The sequence below is a fragment of the Dermacentor variabilis genome, chromosome 3, assembly GCF_050947875.1.
Source record: "Dermacentor variabilis isolate Ectoservices chromosome 3, ASM5094787v1, whole genome shotgun sequence".
Classification (NCBI taxonomy): Eukaryota; Metazoa; Arthropoda; class Arachnida; order Ixodida; family Ixodidae; genus Dermacentor; species Dermacentor variabilis.
In genome coordinates this window covers 121,308,708-121,325,754 of record NC_134570.1, presented here as the reverse complement: position 1 = coordinate 121,325,754, position 17,047 = coordinate 121,308,708, and the positions used below count along the sequence as shown (strand labels likewise).

The window sequence follows — 17,047 nt, the reverse complement described above, 5'->3', positions numbered from 1 at the left end:
TCAAAAGCGTTTGTGTTGCCCATTATCATTCGTGTTGTCCATAACTTTTCCAACCACTCTGCTATCAGCTCACCCACCCTTTCCTCCTGGAAAGCTGCAATGTCCCACTCGGACCCGGGAGCCCAGCGCTCCATGATACGGCGGGCCCAGAACATCATGTGGCTCGCAGGGGCCCTGGACAGGGATGCCTCCCTCAGAGAACTTCCGCCCTCAATTAGCACAATAAAGCTTTCTCTCTCTCCCATAGCCTTTGTAATATAGTGTGCGCTTTCAACGTTGCACGGCACTACCACTGCATTCAGCAAATCTTTCCCGTTGCCATACAGTAGTTGAATGCAAAGCCAGATCGGCTTGTTCATGAGCATGATCAAAGCTACCGTAGTGCAGTGAAGCTACTGTTGCAGCGCTTATCCTTTAACCATCATTACCATCCTATCACATGTGTTTAGTCATCTTGCATACAAATGTCATCCTTTTTTGTACCTGGTCGATGTACTGTACTGCTAATTTACTCTTTGGTTGACTGTTCCAATGACCACATTTATTGATGTTTCGTGCTTCCCTATTATGTAATACAGTTAAACATTGAAATAACAAACTTCAATATAACGAAATTCTCAATATAACGAGGTGTGTTTATGCACAATTTCAATACAACGATATTTCACTGTCGCTGCGAAGGAATACAGAGGCAAGAAATGGAAACGCAGATGGTGAACTGGTTAAATTACACGAGGCTGCTTGCGAACACGCGTTTCTAATCATGCGCCACATGACGGAGAGCGACTGCCGAAGTGGAACAGCAAGACCCTCTCACCCTCACATTCTATGTAAATTCCAAATGCGATAATACCCTATCTCATGCCATAGCTGTGAGCATGAGGGAAAGCTTATGGGGGTGAGCGTGCGCAGTCTTCCTGCGCAAGCAAGGGGATGGATAGGGAAGTGGGGTAGCAAGCGGTCAACACGATCAAGCGTGTGCCGGAGCGGAGGAGTGGGAAACGGTGAGCACAAGGCTCCTGTAGCCTGGCTGCGGCTGCACATAGCCGTCAGTGCAGGTGCATGCATACACGGCCTGCACGTTCTACCTCGGAGCTAATCTATGGCGGCTGCAAAGATTGGGCAAGCCGACATGGCCGTGGCTTTGTGCGCAGTCTTCCCACGAGTTTGGTGCTGGAGGTTGCGTAATCTTGGGTTTTGGCAATGCGTTGAGAGAGGCAGGCGACACAATCAGCTGTGGGTACGGAGTGGATGTAAAAGTGTCAGAGGCATCGCTTTGTACTGCAGGTGTGAAGGTATTGTTGACACGAAATGAAACCGTATCTTGGTTGCCGACTCACAAATTTAACAAAATTCAATTTTTTTCTACTTAAAATTCTTTTTTCGATTGCCAATTTTGCCGACTTTATACCAAGGTTCAACTGAACTACGCGAGGGACCCTTAAGGGCGAACAATGGATGACAATTGGGGGCTACCAGTTCTTCAAGTGGAAGCTGCAGCAATGGCCTTGCACTTGCTCGCCCATAGGCGCTGTTGCTCAAAGCCCTCTACAGAACCAATAGGTAGCGCTTGTAATGCAGGATGGAAGCAGTGTCAACCAAGTTGTTCAGAATGCTTTTTTAGCTTCAAAGGAGCACGAGAACAAAGCTCCCTTAAGTGTTCAACCAGCATGAAGGTCATGGTAGACCCTCTTTGAAGTTAGCGTGATCGTAATTGTGTTTGAAAAGTTAGCCAATGTTCCAGCAAATAAGAGTTTCAACTTTACGTGCGACTCACTGTCTGCGTTCCTTGAAAAAGATTAATACAAAAGTGAAATGTGGTTCTACAAGGAAGCGATGGTCCCAGACTTGCCACTACACCAGAGCTCACACCTGTAACACGGCCAACCATATGGCAATGGGAGACGGCACTATCCAGCTCCAACTGGTTGACCAAGCAAGGGCAGCTAAGGCCGTTGTACTGCGGGCACCACCCACTGCAGATCAGGTGCTGCTCTGGATCAAGTTTTCCCTCTCCAAGACTTACAATGGGAAATTGACCATAAAGCACGTAGTAGAATAATAAGAACGTTCGAGAAGCATGGAGAATATAGTAATTAATAGTAATCACGAGAATAATGCTTGAAATTGATAATTTACGTGAATATTTAAGGATAGAGCAATAAGAATGTGTTGTCTAGCAGCCGTCTACTTCAAAGCGAGGCTTCCACTGATATCCCATTGTATCTCTAAATGCATCGCCACGTCTTGACTGGCAATGGACATATCTGTCAGAAATGCCTAAGTGCGCTCAAAGCGGGAGCACGTAAAAACCCAAGCGCCATGCTTGGGTATCAGATGCTTCCGACAAGTAGCTCTTTGAAGGCTTCCTGTCCACTTCTCAATTGCATCGCACCACAGCAGTGAAGTGCTTGTAGCATTCGTAGGTGCAACACACGTGTCTATGTACAGATGCGTACAACATTGGAACACTGGAGCTGAAGCCGAACTGCACACCAGTGCCCTCTAGCAGCCCCAGGGGAAGCCAGAAATTGGATCACTCATGCACCCAGGCTGGCACTCGTAGCCAATTCAGACCTCTCGCTCCGTTTATTTACTTGCGGAATGGAGCGTTGTTTGCCGTTTTTGTGACTCAACACTTGCTAGTGTGAAGTCGCCAATAGCATATAGCTACACTCACCTGCACTACCCGCCGTGGTTGCTCAGTGGCTATGGTGTTGGGCTGCTGAGCACGAGGCCGCGGGATCGAATCCCGGCCGCGGCAGCCGCATTTCGATGGGGGCGAAATGCGAAAACACCTGTGTACTTAGATTTAGGTGCACGTTAAAGAGCCCCAGGTGGTCGAAATTTCCGGAGCCCCCACTACGGCGTGCCTCATAATCAGAAAGTGGTTTTGGCACGTTAAACCCCATAATTTAATTTTTTTCACCTGCACCATTGAGTTTCCTACAATAATTGTTGCTAAAGTGAACTCTAGCGCTGCGACCTTTCAGCCACCATAGGAATGATCGGAAGTACATGGATTTGTCTAATCTTCGTGCTTCTGGATTCAGACGTTCTTTTGTGGCTTTGTAAATTATGCTTTATATGCCTTTATCATCGTAAATTTCAGAGGAATCTACTCTCTTCAAAGAGCAGAAGACACTGAACAAACACTAGTGCTACTAATTGGAACAATTCAGCTTAGATAGATAGATAGATAGATAAACTTTATTAAAAGAATAACCGGAAAAACCGCTGATGGTGGGGCCCCTAGTCCAGGGCTCCGCCGGCTCTTGCCATCTTCTCGGCTCTCTGTATCAGATAGAGCTGGTCGTCGAGGGCCAAGTTGGATAGCAGTGCCTCCCCTTGCTCCCTCGTGGTGTTCTATGTTGTGTAGTGTGCACTCCCACGTAATGTTGTATAGGGTGTCGACATAGCCACATTGGAACAGGCCAAGAGTCTCAAGGCCCGCGATAAATTCGTAAGTGTTTCATGCCGCTTGTCAATGCGTGCATCTGTGGCGTAATGGTTTCGATATTGGGCTTCTGTACTAGAGGTCTCGTGTTCAAATCCTGCTATAGGACAATTTTAATAATGTTAACGTAACTATTGATTATGCAGTATTGTTGAAAATTACAAGTTTACAAAGCCATGAAGCCGCTTGAAGCCAGAAGCACAAAGTTCAGGCAAATCCATGTATACGTCCCAAGATAGCTGAGCCACCCTCTTTGCAGCTCCTGTAGACACTAATGCCAGTTACCTCTAGCAACTATTGTGCGAAACTCTACTGCCTGTACCACAGGGGCATGTCTAGCATGTGCAAACTGCAGTATCAGCACTAACACATTGACGAGTGTTCAGCCACAGAAGCCATGAAGGACACTCCGATCCATGGGCAAAAAAGAAACAGATCCTCTAGGAGGCGTGAACTGGCAATGAGCACAACTGAAGTGCATGTGTGATACTACTATTTCTAGCTTCTCCTTCCTCCCCAGGCTGTTAGAGCGCATTGATACAGTTCATCCAGAGCTCCAGTGTTCCAATGGCTTTTGGTGGTACCTATATACGCTGTGCTCCTGAAGAGTTGGGGCACGCAGCTTCAAGCTAGCAAACGATTAACAGCTGATATGGTACACAAAATGCAGATTCTGAAGTGGACGTATCCCTTCTTTCACGGCTCTTCGCAGCCAATGCCCTGGCAGCTAGCAGACGTCAGAGAACAGCAGTGTCAACCCTCAACACAGCAAGATATGAAACGGACAGGCAACTGTTGCCCAGTTAAAGATTAGATCCATAAAGAGCACTGGTGCTGTTAACCAGCAAGACTGCATGAATTGTGAGCCCAAATATTGTCTATTTTTTAAATCGTTTAGAAACAAAAGCTTACAAATGAAAAGTTTAAGAATTTTCCTTGAGCACTGCAATTGCCAAAATTGACAAATATCAGTCGAAGGCCATAAAACATTGTCAGAGCAACTTCGGCATTTCAGTAACATAGCGTTTATCCAGCACACCAAATCCATGTGAACCACCACAGCAACGCTGAAGGCAAAAAATTCGCCAGGAGTGTCCACATAATTGCTATCACAATGCAAACTAATAGTGGAGCAGTTGTTGGAGCTTGAGTTTTATTTTAGAGACTTTTACAACACCACGGGAGTCACTACATGGGGCAGCAGTGAGAGGGAGGAACGTGTTGGTAACCGGCTGTTGGACATGCACACAGGGCTCGGCTATGGCTAATTCAGGAAAGCAGCAAAGCTGCAGGCAGAAGGGTCGGCAGCTGGCAGTGAGAATTCCTGGTGTAACTGCTGGCGTGCCACCCTCCGCTGGCGACGCCCGCACCTTTAGCCCCTGGACTTCATGTACTTGATCAGGTCAACCACACGGTTGCTGTAGCCGTACTCGTTGTCATACCTGGGAAAGAAAGTGCATATCTCAAAATATAAAGATGTGCCAAAATGTCAAAACTGTTCCTTATCAAGCAGATGGGGGCATTTGCTCTTTTTTAAGGTTAAATGAACTTTCCTTGACACTAAATGTTAACAGTACAAGTACGATTAATTGCACAGCGAGTACATGAAGTAGTTTGGGGCATCCACACGAGTGCTTGGTGGATGGAACTGCAGCCTTAGGCCTTTGAACACTGGGTTGTGTTCGACCAAAGCATTAAAGCCACCATGCTAGAGGACCTGTCCCACTACTGAGCAGGCATGCCTATCGCTCAGAAGCTTGCAGTGATGAGAACTCGCAAACCCCACAGCATTCTGCAGGGACACATAGGTGGCTTGCTCACAAGCATGTTTTGGGCAATACTGTACACCCACACTCAGATGTAAGTGCACCTTGCAAGACCCTCTGCCCAGTAATAACAATACTACCACTATAGCACCACCGCTGTAATGTCGCCTGTGGGGATGCTCAGCTCTATCATGTTTCCTGATGTTCATCTTCACCACACGACTACTTCCGTTCTACTTCCCTGCATGCCACACGCACAATGATTGGAGTCAGTGTGCCGATGAGGGTGCCACCAGACGGCACAGATTTCGCTACAAACAGACTGCTTCCCTTTGGCTCTGGAGCATTGATGAACATGATTGCTTGAATGCGCATCCTTTCACGGGACTGCACCCAAAACTGCCTTGATATCCTTGTGTGGCAAGTCAAATATCTCAATTCCTCAGTGTGTTCTATTAAGGACCTACGATACGAATACTTGCATTTCAGCTAGCTGGAATTGTACAAGTAACCTGTGCCGAACCAACAGCAGCGCCATTAACACACAGCCTAGAAAAGGGAGGAAACAGTTTTCAGTAGCACTTGCTGCAATTTTGCATTGGTAAATTCACTGCTCGTATTCAGCCAAGCGTCCAGCTCCCAACCTGACCGACCACTAGTGTGCCAGAACCGTAGGTGTGCATGCACTCGCTCCTCACAATGCCTGGACTGCACGTGCTTACTATTTCATGGCCTCTACTGGACACCGACAGGATACTTTGGTGGCGCACTCGAACCAATGTAGCACCTTCTGTACATCAATGGTTCCCCAGAGAAAGAGCAATAAATGCCCTTTTGCACAGCAGTGTCCTTCGCTACCAAAAGTGCTCGAGGCGCCACGCACAGACTGGCACGGCAAGAGCCTCCCTCCCCGAAAGATGGGCAACATGACTAACCATGAGATGAGCTTGACAAAGGTCTTGGTAAGGGCAATGCCAGCCTTGGCATCAAAGATGCTGCTGTGGGAGTCCCCAAGGAAGTCGGTTGACACAACCTGCACACAAAGGGGGGCACCAGTTTGCAGAAACCAACCATCCACAGTTCATGTAACACTATAATAGAATCTGATTTTAGAGCAAGAACTCTAGGGGCCCTATTAGCAACCTATTGGCCAGAAGTACGAGTGCTATATCGATAATCATAAGTATAAGAACTAACAGGGACAAGCAAGTGGCAAGGACAAACTAAGCCTGTCCAGGACTACACACATTTGGTTGCACAATCATACAGAGTCAGACACAGCAGAAGAAGCACTGCACAGCATAAGCCCACTGTAGTAAATGTAGTCAAGCAATCAAAAACCAATTTTAACAAGCCTTGCAGAACATTAATATCACCATTCTTGTTCACTTGCAGTGTATCACTAATATTTTACGTCTCGCAGTCACAAATCACTCAATGCACTTCCCTCGGCAATATCCTCGTTGTATTGTTTCATTGTGTTTGTAAACTTGCGCAATCCATTGTATGAGTAAACAGCTCAGTTGTATGTCATTTTCTTCCTGCGTGCCATGCTGAAGATGCCAGCGCTCATTCTAATGATCACCAACATCCCGACGTCATTAATGACGAGTGTACAATGCACCTTTGTACAACTATCTACACTTACTTTGAAAACTAATCTGTAGTTTTGCAGGATAATCAATGCACTGCTGCTATCATCTGTGTGTGTCCACACACCTCACTTTCTTCAATTTAACATACCATATTTATTCGAATCTAGGCAAATGGCTTTTTTTTTCAAATAATCATATATCAAACTATAAGGCTTATTTCAGAGGTTTTTAAAAGACGCACCAGTTTATAATTGAAATTGATAAGTATGGTGCATAGCTAGCACCATCTAGTATGTATCCAAGTACGTATCAGAGTTCCTGGTTTATGCGAGCAACATTGCCATTTTGACCCGTGGCATATAGGGGCTGGTTCTTTATTCTAAGGTATTGACATGCGGCGCGGTGTTATCATAAGGTCACCCCACAGGCGATGCCACTATAGTGCCACTTTCAAACGAAAAGTGCTAGCCGCAGAGGCATCATAAAACATTCAAGTCAGGCGGGACTTAGTCATAGACGAGAAAAACGTTCGTCGTTGGAGGGGGCAATGGGAGATTCTTTTTTGCGTGTGCCGCAATGAGGATTACATTTACTGTTTGAAGATGACAGCGATAAGGAAGATTGCGACGAGGCTCGCAGTGATGATGACGTAGAATTAGTTCGGCATGTTCACTATTCAATAGATGCTTTCATTTTGGGAACGCTGTCCTCGCTTTCATTCCTACATTCGAGGCACATTTTTTTGTTTTTTTCTGGCTTCAGACTTTCGGGGGTCGGCTTAGAATTGGGGCCACCCTAGATTCAAGTAAATAAGGTGTTACTGCACCGACTTTAAGAAAGGGGAAGATAGAAAGGGGGTTTTATGTGTTACAATAATGATCTGACGAGGCACACCATTGCAGGGGACTCCGTTACATATAACCACCTGGGTTTGCTTAAGATGCACCGAAATCAATGAGCACTGCATTTTGCCCTCATTGTAATGCAGCCGCTAAGTCCAGGATTGAATCTACGAGGTCAGCAGCATTATGCTATCTGTACCCACTAAGCTACCACCGTGGGTCCGACATAAATATACTATCCATAATAGAGTCGAACCTCAATATAACAAAGTTGTACTTGCAGAATGAAACTTCATTAAATCACGAATTTCGTTAATTCGAGGTTTTGCGGTTTCAGCATTAAAAACAACCTGACGAATTCCTAGACCATTCCTGGAGTATCTCCCCCTCCTCGCCATCCCATTTCATCCCCCCTAGAACATGCTTGATCTCGTTACCCCCGTTCATTCCCTCCCCATTTCCCTTGTGCAGAAAGGAAGCGTCAGCTCTTGCGTTTTTCCCCGAGCACGGCCAGGCACGCGTGCTTTGATGGTGTTTTTACCAAGTTCAAGCTTTTCATGCAGAGGGACATTTGAAATAACTTCCTCCTCAGTCGACATTTGTATAGTTTTTTGCTAGATTTACTAGGCCATACAGGCTTCCAAGTACATGCTTGACATGGCCGAATACTTTGTTAAGTTGAAACCGTGTCACTACTTCGCCAAATCGTGGAAAAAAAAAGACAGTTTTTAACATAACTAATATTGGGAAATGGAAATAGTTCGTTACATCGCGAATTTTGCTAAATCGAGGTATGACTATATTTATTGGTTACCTTAACGCCTCTCACTTTTTTTTTGAAGCGAGAACATTCTAAAAATATTAATGATAACAGCTACACATTACAACTATGTCCAAGAGATCTTGCTTGAAATACTACGGCAAGAGTTCCAAGCCTTAATGAGTATGCCCACCTCATCTTCAGTGTATCCAAGGATTCCCTTCCAGTGGTCACTGAGGGAGGCAGCCTTGACCACTGCCTTGATCTCGTCGTAGGTGGCCTCCTTGGCAAGGCGGCAGGTCAGATCAACGACCGAGACGTCCGGAGTTGGCACACGGAAAGCCATGCCGGTCAGCTTGCCATTCAGTTCGGGGATCACCTTGCCCACAGCCTTGGCAGCTCCCGTTGAGGCCGGGATGATGTTCTGGGCGGCTCCACGGCCGTCACGCCACGCCTGTGCACATGGCAGCACGTGTTCAGACATTGCCCTCTGTCTCTCGCCCCCGGAGAATCGTCCAAGTGCTGTCGAGTTTTGGGGAATGCTGAAGATTTCCCCAGCAAAAATGGCACTGCTCTGCTAGAAACTATCAAGCTTTAAATGCCCTGTAACAGTTTTCTACAAAAATTACTAGAGGTAACTCCGGTAATGAAATTGCGCGCTTTTATATGCAAAAACCACAATCTGATTACGAGTCGTGGCATGATGGGGCACTCTGAATTTCGACCGCCCTGTTTTTTTTAACGCGCACCCAATGCATGGCACAAAGGCACTCCGGCATCTAGTCACCATTGAAATGTGGTCACTGCGGCCGGGAATTGAACTCCCGACCTCATGCTTGGGAAAGGCAGAAAAATGTCTCGCAGAGCGAGAAATTTTGTTTGAGGTAACACTACTGCACAGTTGTAGGCGATTGAATTTGCAGGAGCTCTTTTTTTATTCAAGTAGTACATGCAAATCTGCTGGGACCAACAGATCAGTTCGAATTATTGGAGTTGCACTACGTTTTTGCAGGAAACCATGGACCATACCATAAGGTCTCAAACACTCTGTGCAAATGAATGCTGCACAATTACATGCTAAAGGGGCCCTCAAACACTTTTCAGTTCACTGTGTTTCTGTTTTCAATCCACTGTTGGAAAGTTTCAGGTTGCTTAGACCGAAGGTTGGAGATGCTCTTACCACAAGTCAAAGTTACAATGTCAAAATATATTTTAGTCACAGAAACAAATCCCTACTAACCACGTCGTTGCCCACTGGCGCACACCCACCACTCGCTACTCTTTGGTTGGTTAAATTCAAAGCTGCTAATAATCAGTGCACTGCAGCAGCCTGTTAAATTAGGATTTGTCTGTTTTGTGGGCTGTACCTCTTTTTATGTTAACACGAACAGAAATGGTATCAAAAGAAAGAAATGAAAGTCACTACAATTACAAGATATGGCAGGTGCGCTGGCAGCTCTATTGCCTGTGAGCACTGTTCTACGTTACAGAGAAGTGTGCGCACGAGATGTTAACACAAAAGCTTTTCTCGCTTATGTACACTCGTCAGCGACCTTGTGAACTCCCCTCATTTTTCACATGATATACACTCACTAATGTTGTTTATGCAGCATTTTTCACCTTGGTGCATTCTTGCTGCAGCACCTTTGTTTGCAGTGCTGTGCTGAACTGCCTGCGCAGGCTATGAAAGAGACTTGACTTGGCGCAGTACTAGGATGATTAGCCAGTAGTGGCAGCCATGAAATGCGCTAGAATGAGCAAAAGTAGTTTACTGCCATGGTATCAGTGCCATCAGCCCACTGGAGTACCTGGAGTAAATGCAAATAGAACATGTAGGCAACCATGGAGTGCAAACTTGCACTATGTAGGCACTTCCAAGCTCTTGCCATTGGCAGCGAGTGGTTATGTCAGTGGATGAGACCTCGCAAAATTTGAGTTGAGGACACACTTTTCTTGTATTTGGAAAAACTCCTGGCTGAATAACTTAGGACTGCATACCCTTATTACTGCCATTCTTATTGCACCTAGCTTTCCAACAGTCAAGCTATGCGACCTGACAATCGCTTGAAAAGTGTTCAAGGCCCCTTTTAATGGAATACTATGCTGGCCACACGTGGGTGCACTTGCCTTGTGGCTCGGTCCGTCCACAGTCTTCTGGGTGGCCGTGGTGGAGTGGACAGTAGACATGAGGCCCTCAACAATGCCGAAGTTGTCGTTGATGACCTTGGCCAAGGGGGCCAGGCAGTTGGTGGTGCAGGAAGCGTTGCTAACAATCTTCATGCTTGGATTGTAGGTAGTGTGGTTGACACCCATCACAAACATGGGGGCATCCGCAGATGGAGCAGAGATGACCACCTGCAGCAATATACGCATTGGAATAAGCAGGACCTTTTAGGTAAAGGAAACGTACCGCTGAGGACCGACTGCGATTGAGTTGTAGGGTTTTACGCCCCAAAGCAACACTGGTGCTATAAGAGAGGCCACAGAGCAGGGCTCTGGATTACTTGACTACTTGGGTCCTACACAAGCCCAGATTGCACCGATTCGGAACACGTGGCGTGCCTAGAGGGCAGCATTGCTGTCCATTCATCACTACAGCTCACTTACTCGGGAAGCTCCACCATCAATGTGCAGCTGAGCCTTCTCCAGGGTGGTGAAGACTCCAGTGGACTCCACTACAAACTCGGCGCCAACTTTGCCCCAAGGGATGCTGGCGGGCTTCATCCTGCACATGCCACGCCAACCTGCTTAGAGTCCACCCACTCGAGAGCCAGATGGCAAACAACTCCCCAAGTCACGTGGAGACATTTTTAACTCTGCATACGGCAAGGATCCGTTTCCTCACAGCATTTGCTTCAATGAGTAATGCCAATGCAAGAACCTCCAGAACCCTCATGGGTTATCAAATGACTACGCTAACCATGCAGTGCAACAAAGGCTGTGTGTTTAAAGGAGGGAGGGAAGTTTGACCACCGTGCACCACGATTTCCTTGAACGATGCTTCCATTCAATCAGCGTCATGCGAAGTGCAATCAGAAGTGCACAATAGAAAAGCCCTTCCGTTATTTTTCTTTGTTTTTAATTTGTTTTTATGGGCCAAAACATCAACATGATTGCGAGACATGACAGAGTGGGCGATTCCGGATTAATTTTGACCACCTGAGGTTCTTTAGCATGCACCCAATGCCCGTTGCACGGGCATTTTCAGAATTCGCCCCCACTGAAATGCGGCCGTAATTTGATACCGTGCCCTCGGGCCAAGCTGTGCCAAGCTACTACACCACTGCGGTGGGTGGCCTTTCTGGTTCTTTATTCTACTTGGCTGACACGACCTGCAACTTTTGCAGCGAAGCACGCAGTTGGCGAGACGGGGTATAAACTTCAGATACACAAAGGTACACTCAGAATACCAGTCTAGGTCTATTTGAATTGAAAGACCCTTTGCGGCTGCCAGTTTCATTAGTCTGCAAACTAACATAAATGATTTTTTTTTTTCAAAATGTGAAGCTAAAAATTGTAAAGGAGGCAGCTGATGTCATGAGCCTTGGTAGTATAATTCGCAAATGAAAGCAGTTGGCAGTGCCTTATCCAATTTTTTTGCCGATTTTATAAACGCAACGCTTCTAATAAACAAAGCATTACTCGTGAACTGCTCGGAAGAAAAAAAAAAAAAAGACAGTATTTACTTAATGCAAGCCTTTCTGTCCCATCATGTACACAAACAGAAAGGTTGTTTTGCCTAATGTCACACAGTGGCAGCAGGAAAATAAGAAAATAGCAGCAAACATTATACATTAAGATGCGGAAGGATCAAAATTTATTCCACGGCTTCAGATGCTAAATTTAAGTTAAAATTTGGTGTGAACCACTGCTATATGAAATCCTAAAAGTGAAATTCTTGCTACAGGTTTTTTTTAATTAAAGGAGCTTTTTAAGAAGGAAGCCTTCATTTCACTATAGTGGCTGAACAAAGCGCTGCTGCCTTAACTAGTACCCATAGTTGCACCTCAGATCTGCCCTTAACCAGACCTCACTACTTTCTTTTGACAGTTATTAAACCAAGTAAAATAACAAGACAGAAAAGGAAGAACACTGCAAGTAGACGCCAGGAAAGTGCCAACAACCCTCAACCCTAATGGAACAAGTGAATTGCGAGTAAAAGTGAAATGGGAGACGGAAGCGGTCCCAAGCCTGATAGTGTGCATTCAAACATAAACAAGCTCCTTAGGGCACTGAACTCATCCACAAAACACTCGCAAAGTGCTTTGTTGCATGCCAGTTGGCTAGACAGCAGACTGAGCTAACAAAACAAGAGTGGTAAAATAGTACACCTAGCATTGCAGACAGCAGGGCAGGTAAATCTATAAAGCAGACAGAAATAGACGAAGAAGCAGAGACAACCACCATTCACAACCAGCAAGTGTTAAATTTAGCCCCGTCTAGGAAGGGGAGGTGTCCTCCATCAAATGGCCTTGGAAGCGGAAGCCTAGCAGCGGCTGCACGCCAAGTGTGGAAACAACAACACTGCAGGCCGTGGAACAATGCCAGCAATTCGGCCCTGCAGCCAGACACTCAGCTTGGACCGTGGCCAACTCCCAGCGGGGATGAACAGCTTTATCCTGTCAAGCCTCACCCCCCCAAAATTGGGCCCAACGGCGGACCAAATCATTTCTCTGCAAGCTTGAATTGTGCCTGGTCTATATTGCTGCTTCTACGATTTCAAGTCAAATAGGCAAAATGCATGCCACAATTCTGCTCCCTTAGGAAACTCTTTTTAACATACTAGCTTTACTGTTGCAAACTTGTTTTTGGTGGAAATGCTTACTATAACTTAATGCAGCTGTTGCTAACGTCAATTTGGGATGCATCATTCTACATTAGCTGAATTATATATACCAGATGCCATTTTAGCTACCTACAGACTACACTTGCTTCCCAGATCCGATTATTAAAAACAGATTAAACCAGGGTAAGCATACATGTATGATGAAATAACTCCACCCAGTTAGCATCACACTTATTTGTAAATTAAAAAAAGAAGTGTCATCAACCTGACTTCTGTGCCATGCTTCCCGCAAGTGCTGATTGCACCTTGCACTAACATTTGCTGGCACCCCTCTTTGCTTGGCTGGTACTATTGTTCGAGAAAGGCATCTGCCCTGTGTTTAACTCTAGATTGTACGAACTGCAAAGATTGCTTTTAGAAGAGAAAAGAACAGGCCACATTCCACTAGAGTCAAGTGGATGACATATCCTCCACCTTGCCAATTTCTGCAGAACTCCTGTGAATAACTGGTCACTGGCTTGCAAAGTGTTTACACAGTACTTCAAGGATGCAGCTAAAACAGGTGAGAGCATGAGTGTACGACTTACTCCTGGAAGACGTGAATCTTGTGGCCGTTCACCACAAGCATCCCTCCCTCCTCGTGGACATCGCCATGGTAGCGGCCGTGGGTTGAATCATACTTGAACATGTACACCTGCATTTTAACATTTCAGAACAGCATTAATACAACAACCTTAAGGGAAATATTTACCTTCACCGTGACCAAAATTTTCTGCACGCTACTTATCTCACAAATGCATCCTCTCGGGCAACAAGCGACGAGGTTCGATTTTCCGTCGGTTACAGCCATATGGTTGTAAACTTATTGGGCAGGCTCAAACACTGCTGTAAACCCCCCCTCCATGTAACTTGGTACATAGTTTTCATCTCACTTTTTAACTACAACACTTTTTTTTGCATTTTGCCCTCACTGAAATGCGCCCACCACACCTCGAGCTCAGCAATGAAATGGCATAGTCACTAAGGCACAGTGGCAAGTACTTTGTACTGAAAGCGTTAAAATTATAAGGCAATGTGCATGAATATGACAGACTGCTAGGAGCAATGTTAACATATCCCTGTCCAGGGATATGAACCACAGTACCTTTCATAAGGGACAGTGACAAGCTCAGTAACATGGCAAAGCTAGTACCATAAATGCCTTCATATGTGCAAAACAATTAAGGTCACAGCCAAGTCTTGAATAACGGCGAACTCACCATGTACTTGACGTCAATGAAAGGATCATTGACGGCCACGACCTCAACGCCCTTGCTGAGTGCAGCACGCAGCACAAGGCGGCCAATGCGTCCAAAGCTATTAGAAGAGCAAAAAACCGTCAGCTTTATGCACACAACCACCCAAATGAGACACTAAATACAAATGATGCACTAAATACGACACCATAGCCAGTCACATTTATTTTACTGATTATGTGTCAAATGATGCAATTTTGCCCAAAGTTGCAATAGGCATTTCATGCTGTGCGAGGTTTTCAACTGGTGCACATTCTCATTCCATCCAAGGGGTTAAAAAGCTAGAACATTGAAGCAAGGGCCGATACTGACAGTCGACGGTGAGTGCAACAATCTGATCTTTTGGTGCCCTATACAAAAATTACACATTCTGCAGTCGCAACAAATATACATTCCAGTGTCCCCGGGTGTTGCTACTGTGTAAAAAGTAACTGCTTCCCAGGTTAGTAATCTTCATGTTCTACAATGGATCAGAGTTTCTCTCTCTCTGTGCGTGTGCGCGGGCGTGCAAAAAGAAATGTGTATCTGTTGGATCTGTTGCAACAGTTGTTGTATCTGTTGCAGAAGCCTTTGTCAGGCGCGTAATGCACCTTTTGCTTCTGTCCCTTTCCCCGTGTATGTATGCAAGAAAAATAAAGATACTACTCTCGAGAGAAAACGAATAAAAAAAACCGTCTGCGGTGAAAACACGCTCTAGATCAGCGCGCCCTGTTACGCTAGACAGCAACGATGACGTAACGCTACTATCATCGATCCAGACAGAGAATGGGAGGAGGGGGAGCTGCCACAACATCCCCACGGGATACGACCCCCCCTCCCCCCCGCCTCCTGCGGATACCAAGCCGGACGCCGAGCGGGTCGGGTTGCGCTTGGCAGACAAAGGAGGTATACGCGATCGCGAAAAGTGCGGCTCGCCGTAGCGTCCGGCGCTCCGCAGTTATCAGTTAACCACACAATGCGTGGCGGCAAGGACATCGCAATGGGCTTGTCCGCTCGATTCGAGCAGCAGACGCCGCCACTGTTTGGGGCTGCAGCAGCCATGACAGCTGGCGTAGAGGTCACGTCAATGAGACGCCGGCACAAGAACTTGCCGGTGGGCACGGCGGTACGCTTGGACCAGCCACCAGGAACCGAAACCGATTCAAGGAAACGCCCACGCGATCGCGAAACCGATGTTGTGACAACACACGAAAGAAAAATGTGAGGGATCGCGACAGAGACGCGCGGAAACGTACCCGTTGATGCCGATCTTCACGCTCATGTTGCGGCTGGTGCCCGAGTGACTGAATTGGCTGAAGAATAACCTGAAAGAGAAAATATTGCTGTAAGTACGCGAGCACAGTGCCCCGGAAAGAGTACCGGGCCCTTGGAAATTGGGCGCGTGCACAACGCTTCTCGATCCGACAAAACGTCACGAGTAGCCAGAGGGCTCGGGTGGTAGGTAACCTTTGATGCGAGAGCGGCCGAATAGAGAACGTAATTTATGCGCAAAACACGATTAAATGAGGAGGAAAAGCACGGCACGGTCTACTAGTAGGCCTTATCCTACAGGAAAGCTCAAGTGCCACTTGAAATGCGTGCCGAAGGGATATTAAAGGGATATCACAGGAAAACGCCCATATCCTCTGCCAGGACCGCGAGCCCGTACAAACGAGGCTGGCCAACAGACGGTCGAGCGGCCTTCGAAGTGCCACACCGCTACACGCCAACGACGGCAAGATCAAGAGCCGTCGCGGAGAGCTAAAATCGCGGACCTGTACGTAAGCACCTAGCCTATAAGCTGCGACCGCCGGCAGGTAGGCAGTTCGCCCAAAGGCGGCGAGTCAAGAAATCGGAGCAGACGCGGTACCGACCGGCCGTGTTCGGCGACGCTCGAGACCTCCTGGCCCATGCGCGGGGATGCTATGCAAAGAGCGAGCGATCGCAGCGCGTGCCACGCGCTCGCCAACGGCCATCATTTGTTGCTGCAGTTACACGCAAGCCTTCTCATTCGCGCGATGAACTCGTTGCACGTACTTACACCGTAAGTGCAGGCCGCGCTTACTCAACGCTCGACTAGCATTCGCTCAAATAACTGGGCACGCTGTAACGCGTGCGAGAACAGACAGGAATTGGAAATGCCGGCATAGCGTCTGCCGGCTGATGCACTTGCAACTGCCACGCCCGCCGATTGTGCGGGAGTGCAAGAGAAACAACCTATTCGGACAAACTGGATGCTGCGACATTTACGGGCAATGATGGCGCAAGCGAGCTGAAAGTACGTGACAATTAAGTCAATTCAACCGCGACGCGCAAGCATTATCGATGCCATTCACAGACTCACCTAAGCTGCCGACAAGGTCAACTGAATGGACGCGCGGAGCGCTTCAGTAGTTTTGTTCGTAGCTGTTAATCTCAAACCCAGACCTTTGCGCATGCAATGAAGCGTTAATTCTAGAATTGCATACAATAATTAAATAATTTTGTAACAGCTATAAATTTCCCGAATATATTTAATGATGTCTTTTTTAATACTTAAAACATACTGGATTTACGCACAATTGTTG

General features: G+C 46.7%; 1 protein-coding gene across 3 annotated transcripts; it reads right to left on the bottom strand.

The window, feature by feature from the left end:
• Positions 1–4,589: 4,589 nt before the first annotated feature.
• Positions 4,590–16,882, bottom strand: LOC142576231 (glyceraldehyde-3-phosphate dehydrogenase 2-like). Of its 3 annotated transcripts, none has more exons than XM_075686265.1 (9): positions 16,825–16,882; positions 15,737–15,805; positions 14,466–14,562; positions 13,794–13,900; positions 11,028–11,145; positions 10,548–10,775; positions 8,614–8,874; positions 6,159–6,256; positions 4,590–4,899 (listed from the first exon to the last, which is right to left on the bottom strand). In XM_075686265.1, exons 2-9 carry the CDS (start codon positions 15,760–15,762, stop codon positions 4,830–4,832), a joined length of 1,005 nt encoding a protein of 334 aa, XP_075542380.1. In that variant the 5' UTR covers positions 15,763–15,805; positions 16,825–16,882; the 3' UTR covers positions 4,590–4,829. The 3 variants fall into 3 exon arrangements, with proteins under 3 accessions (XP_075542380.1, XP_075542381.1, XP_075542379.1); XM_075686266.1 differs by lacking the exon at positions 16,825–16,882 and adding an exon at positions 16,522–16,571; XM_075686264.1 differs by lacking the exon at positions 16,825–16,882 and adding an exon at positions 16,355–16,407.
• Positions 16,883–17,047: the final 165 nt, after the last annotated feature.